Here is a 10,039-nt window from a genome sequence, read left to right as displayed (position 1 = left end):
AGAAAATGTAATACCTGGATTTACTGTCACAGAAATGATCATGAACAAAATTCAACACCTTTCAAATTGAACGTAGTATAACAACAGTAGTATAACACCTTCAAGGTTATGTGCCACACATGAATATTTTCTAAGAACTACACATGCAGGAATATAATGAAATATAATGTTTCATTGACATTGTATATTATTTGAAAGGTTGTCAAACTTTGTAGAATCTATGAAGGTACATGAGTTTGTTACCTTGGCAACTAATTTTCATAGAATGGTAACTTTTATGAACTAAGTATGACAAACTACATTCCTAGGTGGTCAATACGCAAATAAACCAAATTATTATTAAATTTATATCTTTATTTTGTCAGCGGAAATAGTTTACCAAAACAAACATTTGTAAGCCTCCTGTTTGTTTCTATGGAAACAGCCACCCTATTTTACACAATTTGTGTTACATTGGACATACCCATACATTTCAAAGACAAGCAATTTGTTTACAATATTTTAATTGTTCAATGTTTTTGTTAAAATGTGGAAAACTCAATCCACATATTTATGGTGATTCTGGGTACCATGGCAACGTATGTTTATAAAAATGACCTCCTTTTTTAAACATGGAATAACAAAGTATCCTACTTAGGGTGGTTAATATTCAAATACACTTGATTATTATTTAAATTATTATTACATGTTATTTTATTATTATTGTTGTTGCTTTTTCTTGTTGTTGTTGTTGTTGTTGTTGTTGTTGTTGTTGTTGTTGTTGGGACTGGGGTACAATATTAATGTTTTCTTGTAGTCATGTTATTGTTCTCGTTATACGTTTGTTTTATTGGAAATTTCAATAATTTAAAATCAATTTAATATCATTCTAGCCTATAGTGAATAATTATGTCATCTCACCTCAACAAACAATATTTCGAAAATCTGCAATAGACTGCAGATAATACTGAAAGTGAACACCCCATTTAGCTTTTTATTTCTGTCTTGTGTATTTTTACTGTTATCATCTTGTATTTATATAATTCTGGGGACAATGAAATATCATATCAGTAACGTGTACAACTTTGCAGTCTTGTAAAGGAGCTCCCTCGAAATATGTTTGTTGTGGGGATTTTGATGCCAAGGGTTCTCTGAAAATATCGTGTGGTGATATCGGCAACATACTAAACTCCCTTTGTATATGTCACGGCAAATATATCAGGGTATATCTATATTTATGCATACATGGTAGTAGTAGATATTTCCATATTGGAATTCGTTCTCACATAGTTGCAGCATTTAAATCAGGGAGAGAAAAATGGATGTATGGATGAATGGTTTAGTATGTAGATAGGTAGGTAGAGACAGAGACAGAGAGAGAGACAGAGACAGACAGACAGACAGACAGACAGACAGACAGACAGACAGACAGACAGGCAGACAGACAGACAGACAGACTAATTACAGGTAGGTAGGTTATCAGATAGGTAGGTAGGTAGGTGGGTGGGTAGGTAGGTAGGTAGAAAAGATAATTGGATAATTAATCATTGACAGAACAGTTTGGGCTTGATATTTTTCAATCGTTACAACTCGGTTGTTATCTGCCAAACACAGTTATTTCATGAATCTTGTCGAATGGAAAGTCTTTTGTTAGAAGGTCGTTTGTGATTCATTTGTATGATTTCCTATTGCGTTTATCTTTCCAAGTATGACGTAATGACGTCAAACACAACATTGCTCTAAATTTAACTCTCAATACTAATTACAAACCGACTATATGTACGTTAGAATAATACTGATTTCCATGCATCAATGTACGTAGTGGATGTTACAATATGAGTGAAAGTCACCACATATATCATTATTTTAAAGTATGTTCTAAAAACATTGTCTATCTTTTTTTTCAGTTGTAATTATTACAGGTAAGGCGTTTTGAAAACTAGATTGATGAAGGTTGACATATTCGGGTGTATGTTTGTTTGTGTTTGTTTGTTTTCGTTATAGTTTTAGGAATATACGTATTTACCAGGCATGCCATCACCCCCCCCCTCTCTCTCTCTCTCTCTCTCTCTCTCTCTCTCTCTCTCTCTCTCTCTCTCTCTCTCTCTCTCTCTCTCTCTCTCTCTCTCTCTCTCTCTCTCTCTCTCTCTCTCTCTCTCTCTCTCTCTCTCTCTCTCTCTCTCTCTCTCTCTCTCTCTCGGACTGCCGGGATCATGGTGAATTATAAATATACTATTATACAAAATGTTAACATTATTTATATCCACAATATTACAGCGGATTGTTCGACTCCCGAAACTGCAAATGGTTATTTTGATGGTGGTCTCACCCATGGCTCGGAAATGACCTTATACTGTGACCCCACATATAGTGTCACTGGAACGGAGTCAGCTGTATGTAATAATGGTGAATGGACAGACAATTTTGGTTCATGTAAGTTTAATTGCATTTATGTTCAATCTAAAACCGCTCGAGAAGCAATGTCACTGTAGGAGTTCCATTACCATCAATTGGTCATCTTTTATATCACGCAGCTTGTAGTATGCACTGGTTCAAACTCAAGCTTTCATGCATTTTACAGTTAAGCAGCAATATCGAAATAGAAATACTCGATTAATTTAAAAAGAATATCGTCGAGTCAAAGTTAATTTTAAAATAAATATCAAGTGATGTAACAACAATAAAACTATTTCCACTGTTGGGTAAATAAAACAATGGTTGCCTTCGTCTTGGGTCTGATTCAGCGAAAATAGGTATATCAAAATCTGGTGCACTTATATTTTTGAGCTACCCAGTATGCTGAGCTACCCAGTATTCATGTGCTTGAACTCGAAAGAAGTAAGGCGCTTATAAGTATAGGTCTTTACTTAATATCATTAAAACAAATAGGGCTGTTTTAGAATTACGAAGCTGGTGATTTATTTATGTTACAGAATAATTTGCAATATTAACTCCTTGTTGCTTATTACCAAAGTGTTAATCTGTCATTTTTATAATGTTCCTTGCAGGCGTTCCTGATCCGGGTAAGTAACCAGGTCAATACGACATATTGTGTTGTCTCCATACTTTTCGACTTAGGCCAAAGAAAAAATAAAGAAAGAAAGAAGTAGTATTTTTCCGATAACCTGACCGACCCTAGTTTAAACCTCCAACCCGAAACATATTATTTTACTTGCATGCAAAAAGGGTAACAATTTACTTTTTTTCGATGTACACCTTCATGGCTTAGAATCATTTGATGGCAATTGTTTTGTTTAAATCGCATTCCACAGAGTCTTTTTAGAGTACTACAGCAGTGCAGTCTTCATAATGTGTTCGACTATTTAACATAAAAGTGGCTTCATCTTCTTCTTTTATACCTCATGTACCTCTCGAAAGTATTTAAACCAGCGAGTATCTTATCGTGGGGTTAAAGTAGTTTGATAAGATACTCGCTGGTTACAATACTTTCGGGAGAGTTTTATTGTGAATATTTAAAGTAAAGTAAAATTCCGACCTACTAACACTTTTTTTTATCGATGTTATCGAAAGAAATAATAAAGAATACTCGTCGCATCCAAAAAAGGGACATATTTTGGAAAGAGCAAGAAAGCCCTACGTATTGATAACCGGTTCTACATGAGGCCCTTAGCTTTATTAATGGGTTAATAAACGATTACTGTGTAAGGGTTTCCTATAATTTCCGACCTTGGTTTGTTTGCATGATGTCACGGTTCACTTTATTGAACGTCCATAGCTACTAACTTGATTTCCCTAGTGTGTGCGCGTGTGTGTGCGTGCGTGTATGTATTTGTGTGAATCCATGGCAATTCGCGGCAATTATTAAACCCTTTTCCAGAAAGGTTACTTAACATAACTGTTTGGTGTCCCTTTTCCTTTAAATCGTGGAATGTTGAACAAACGTAATTAACAGCATGTCATTTATATTCATTTAAGTTTAGTGTTCATTGAAATGGTAAAACAAGCATATGTATGAAAGGAAAATATCATGTCGTTCTGTTTTGCTTGATCACACTTTCTCTAACCTTATCAGAAAGAATAAATTACACTTCTTCTACATTCTACATATATTTCTCCCTTTGTAGCTTTTTATAAAAATATTAAAAAAGCTATTCAACGCGCAACCTAACCCATCACACTAGGTAGATAGGTCAATGTTTACAATGTTGGATAAGGATGTAAAAACAAGCCATTTCAAGTTGAGGGTTAAACAAATTTTGTAGCTCCTCTCAATCTTTCCTCACAGAAGTGTTAAGACCTGTCAAATGAAACGCCAGAATTATTTTAGCCACTCCTACTGTCACCTACACTACAGTGGAGATAAATAGTTATATTGTATAGTGATGTATTAAAATAACAGTGATAACTAGCTACAATAACAGTCCAAAGGAGAGTACTTTACAGAGGATGGGATTTCACATGGTTAAAGAGATGGCTCATAATGAACCATAACCTATACATGGAGGTACTTCGCCAACGACCTACCCTCTTGACTTAACAGAAAGACAATTACCAATGTGACTGCCAGTAATTGCGTGGAGACACCTCCAAAGGTGAAAACGCCTTTGAAAATGATATCATGTAGAAGGTCATTTAGAGGCATATGGTATCATAACTTAATGCCTGACAATGCTTGAATTTTGTGTTTAAATGCCGAAATTGAGACATTTATACTATGCGGTACATGCTATCTGGCTTTGAAGTGTATTTTGTTCTGGCAAAGGTGAAAGATATTTTGCGGATGTGCACTTGGTAAATGACTTCTTGTCAAGTATAATTTGGTTCTACACAATAACGAATGGCCTAATGACTTGTCAACCCTCTTTCCATTGTCGGAATTTTTTGTTCATACCTTTAGTGCACGTTGGATATGCAACAGCTTAGTTTAATTTCAAATCAATCCTATATGTATCGTCAGAGCCAAGTTACCACGATATAAGATATTTCATAATTTGGAATTGACTCAAAATTATATGGCCACATGTATTATTCAAAAAATATAAATAAACCCCCTTAATGTTGAAGAGGTGTACATAATAGTCCAGCAGCAATTTTACTGACATGCGAAGCTCGCATGGGGATATATTGCCCCGCCATCACCCCAAAAAAAATTAAATGCCAAAAATATGGCTATATAAATATGGCCCGTTGAACACCTTTAAAAAAAGTTCTGGACTTACGCCTTTAGTATAAATACTGTACTGTGCATACATCCCGTAACAAGACGCAATAATGAAACGAAAGTTGTGCACTGTATACGAGAAACAACGTATTAAATACATTGCAACGACTATTAAAGACATGCCTGTACAGCAAATAAATAAAGGCATCAACTGTGCAACGACGTATTCTACTTTGATTAAACTCTGAACCGATACAAAACATGTCTATACCTTATAGTGCTAACTTTGTCTTGTCCTGATGCCTGGGAAGAATATGGTAATTCTTGCTACAAAATCGGCATGGACGGAGCTAATTGGGAGACAGCTAGACAAACATGCGTAGGCTTGGGAGCTGACCTGGCCACTGATAAAGACGTAAACACGCATGATTTTATCAAAGGCATGGTAGAAAATATGAGAACCGCCGGCTGCAACCCAAAATATCATTGCAATATTTGGTTTGGGTTATACTATTCGGTATGTATCTTGATTACTACCATGTTAATGTTGCTCCTGACAACCGATCAATTTGACCAGAGTCGAGTGTGTATGTGGGTGTATAATTTGTTAAAAGAAGAGATGGAGATATAGGCATATCACCAGGTTATCAGCCCAGAAGGGGCCATAGTATTAATAAGGTATACAACTTGGTGATCACGTGTCTTGCTGTATATCCTTTACTTAATATCGTACTCTTTAAAATATCGATAGTGACGTTCATATTTATACACGTATCTTATTCAAAATAACTTATTCTATTCGACTGATGCTACACTGCTACTCTAAAACAAAGCTGTACACAATACTCTACACAATACTTTCACTATATCCACAGACCACTATAGACAATTTTGTATGGTGGTCTAGTCTAAGCTCTACCCTACCATACTCTTTTCTACTCTATGTTGTTTTGCTCTACTACACAACTTTATACTACACTAATATTATTTGCTCTACTATGGTACGTAGCTCCTCTGTATGCTCTATTCTACTTTGATGTATCCTACACTAATATACTTTACTCTACACAGATGTACACAACTTTACTATGTTCTACTCCATTTTACCCTACTCCATCCAACTCCATTCCACCCTACTCTACTCTACTCCATTCTATTCTACTCCACTCCACTCCACTCCACTCCGCTCCGCTCCGCTCTACTCCAGTATATCATCTAAATCAAATTTATTATTTGATTGTGATATCGTTATTTTATTTTAGCTATCTACTGGTGATAAATGGGTTGATGATACTAGTCTGGGAGGTTTCAGACCATGGGATGAAGGGGAACCTAACAGCAACTCATATATTGACTCGTGTACAGAATTCGCAATAAGTACAGATGGCGTTATGTGGAATGATCATGATTGCTCAAAACACAGAAGATATATCTGTGAGAAAATATTGAGCGAATGATCCAATATTCACTTAATTTGGTATGTTATAGTTTACGGGGTTTTTCTTGCTCTAAAGTAAAATGGTATAACGTTTGCATATTGTACATAATATGAAACATTGCCCTTCAAGCTTAAATTTGATGTATGGAAGACTTGTTAGGGCAGCAATTTGCAAAACTGTGACCTGCGACTTGACCGCGACTACAGACGTTGCCTTGCATACTGGCTGAAATTGTTAGAAATTGACAACTGTGGCTATACAAACGTTTGTTATGTCATGTTTTAAACACCTTGATGATACAGGTAGGACAACGTGGGCTCCGTATGTTAAAATAAAATTAATGTTAAGATATCGTTTTGGCATAGTTTTGTTTCAACAAGAAGTGGGCAATGCTTGTGTTTTTTCCTGGATACTTTATACAGAGAGTGAAAGAATGCTGTAAACAAGAATGACATTTTGCTATCACTCATTCATCTAGTCTACATCCCTACTATAAATTTAAATCACAATTGCAACCTGAATAGTATTTAAAATTTCCTCAATTATAGACAAAAAGTTAGTTTAGTAGCTAAATACTGCTCGACTCATAAATTGAATATTGAGGTAGGCCGCTACCTTCAACTACATGCTTCTCACATATTTTGTTTGTATTGTAAAAATAAATACAATGTACTTGTTGTCGAAGATGAATATCATTTTTTATTTATCTTTCCACGTTATGTTGAACTTATATAGTAACTTATTTTACCAACACACTGGAGTATATATCCAAGCGATTACAGTTTAGTCCGTTTATTATCATCTCAGGATCAGACCACCATTAATAAGCTGTCTGTATATCTTGTCAAGGCTTTCAGGTTGCTTGAAACAGTAGATAATGAGATGTTTTTGTGATGTTTATTGCTAAAGATATTGTTATTTGCAATAATATTTCGTTCTTCGTGTATTTAAATTTCCTATTTCTGTTACATTATTGTGGATAATTGATTTGTACGATTGGCTGAGGCATTGTACTGGATTTCAAAAAACCTAAACCTAAACCTACACCTGCGACTAAGAAACTGCGACCTGTGACTTGTGAAATTTCGACTTACTTGTTATTTAATTTTACTATAAGATATGTTAGGTGCCTTTAGGTCGACGTATATGAGTTATGTTTATTTTACAATACTTAGTCCAGAAGACATATACGATTTGCAATGTAGCGAGGTTAATACGCCCTCAAAGAGAGACATCGATGTATTTTTGTTCGCGCTTGCAGAGCACTGGAGATGTCCACATTCCCCGGTTAAAAGTATGCACCCAAGGAGGGGCGAAAGTTTGAACAATTGCAAATAGTATAGAGGGAATCTAATACATGTTAAAGAGATTTTATTTGCAAATTTGTAAACATTACAATTTGTAAGTACGACAGAACCCCCTCCCACTCCTCATTTGATATTCAAATGAATAACTCTCCAGCCTGAAAGCATTACCTAGTTCAATCAAGTGAAAGCTTAGCCTAGAACCATTGAGTGTGCATCTGAGAAATCGAGAAATCGCAAGTGGCAGTTCGCAAGTCCCAGTTCATAGTCTTGCAGCTCACAGGTAGCAGTTTTGCAATTCGAAAGTCGTTCTCCGCACCGCTCTTAAACGGTGATGAAATAATTTGCTCTTAAAAACGCCTCTGAGATTTATGTAAACATTGCATGCAATAGAGTAATACTTCAAGAAATATCCTTTTTAGATTCATGCATATAAAATATAAAGTGCCAGTCATTTCACTGTTTAATCAATATAATCATTACTTATATTGTTTCAGGTATGGTCATGGACAGGATTTGATTTCGACCCATTCAACAATCGTCCTGCTAGCTTAGAATAAGATAATTTACTAATATTCTAGTATTAATGATATTCTAATAAATGTTATGTGAAATGCATACATGGGAAAGTTAATAAGTTTGATGTTGCCTTAATATTGCTGTGGAAATTGACAAGGGTACCTAGCTTCGGATTAATAGTGCTTTTCTTTTTCAAATTGCTCAACAATCAATTACAAGATCCTCCTTATCTCTGTGTTGTAGATTATGTTGCTTGTTAACCTACTCTGTATGCTAGTAAGCAAATAAATTGATCTTACATCATGATGCTATGTGTGTGCCCTTTAATTACTTCCATCAACCGGAAATTGGGCGATGGACGAATATTACATAATCAATCCTTGTTTATCTGTTTGTTATCAGGATGTTTACAACTTTTTGGATAAATATTTTTTCTAACTCTGAGAAAAAAGACGTATCTGGGTTAATGTATCTCTTTACTGTAGAAACAAAAATGAAAAGAATTGGAAAATTAAGAGTTTCGTCAAAACACATTGAAACTATTTGTAAATAACGTTACTATCCAGGCCATAGTATAGTATTGAACTGCTAAGAACATGTTGCTTATTTACTGTGGATCGTAAGCATAAATATTGATGTGGAATGACTTTAAAAAGTGAAGTACACACAACTGTGATCACTAGAAAACATCCTAGATTTCAATGGACATAGAGAGCTTTCATCATGTCAATTACCTCAGTTGTCTAGGTCTATACATTATACAAATTTGATGAAATATTACAGATCAATTATTCAGAATAGTATTGTTGTCACATTACATCTACTAAACACCACACCAAATGAATACCTGCATTCTTGTGATGACGAATTTTAAACTTATGCAATCAGATGTGTATGTATGTATGTATGTATGTATGTATGTATGTATGTATGTATGTATGTATGTAAGTATGTCAGTTTGTGAGATGACATTTATGTTTAATTTGGTTCAAACCATGAGCAAGACATGTATTACCCCCCTTTCAGATCATCAAACTGTTCATGCCCCCTCCCAACAATTGTGTATGTTCCTCTAGGGTGATGCTGTACTCCTGAATGCATGTTTGTTTGTCCAATAACCGAACATTAACCGATTGCTACAAATGAACACAATACTGTTTCCATAGGGACATCTAGTCACTACAACTAAACATGCAGCATATTGCACCCGGAAAGGGTATTACTAGATATAGGGTGCTCATTTCTGAAAGGGGGTAACCTGTAAAGTATGTCGCCACAAGTTTACAAGTCGATTTGTCAACTCGTCGCATGTAGACTTTTTCACACTCCCGCATAACTCTATCAGTGTCGCCGTCAATCAACATAGACATATATTTAGCTTTGTTTCTGCTATCGATAGCTGAGTCATTCCTGATTCGTGCAGCAATTGTTCCGATCATCCCTGAGCATTTGTTTAATCATAGGTTGGATTTAATACCGACGCCATTTTTCTGGGTAAAGCAATAACTCGGAAATAGTGAAAATGACAGTTCTTGTTTGGCTATCAGATAGGCAATATTTATTTTTATTTTCATTTTTGCTACTTTGTTATCACCATTTAAGTGCTAGTTATAATGAAGGCTTACACCAAGGGACTGATCACTGCTGGTTTCGCTAAATACATGTCTTTGAATTCG

At 35.2% G+C, this 10,039-nt stretch overlaps 1 protein-coding gene across 1 annotated transcript; it reads left to right on the top strand.

Moving 5' to 3' along the window:
• The first annotated feature begins 2,302 nt into the window (after positions 1-2,302).
• LOC144440506 (C-type lectin lectoxin-Lio3-like) lies at positions 2,303-8,582 on the top strand. Its single transcript, XM_078129891.1, has 5 exons — positions 2,303-2,412; positions 2,988-3,002; positions 5,380-5,618; positions 6,364-6,578; positions 8,342-8,582. Exons 1-4 carry the CDS (start codon positions 2,322-2,324, stop codon positions 6,556-6,558), a joined length of 540 nt encoding a protein of 179 aa, XP_077986017.1. The 5' UTR covers positions 2,303-2,321; the 3' UTR covers positions 6,559-6,578; positions 8,342-8,582.
• The last annotated feature ends 1,457 nt before the right edge of the window (positions 8,583-10,039 follow it).

This window comes from Glandiceps talaboti, chromosome 9, assembly GCF_964340395.1.
Source record: "Glandiceps talaboti chromosome 9, keGlaTala1.1, whole genome shotgun sequence".
In the NCBI taxonomy this organism is placed as follows: Eukaryota; Metazoa; Hemichordata; class Enteropneusta; family Spengelidae; genus Glandiceps; species Glandiceps talaboti.
This window is presented reverse-complemented; position numbering and strand designations above follow the sequence as displayed.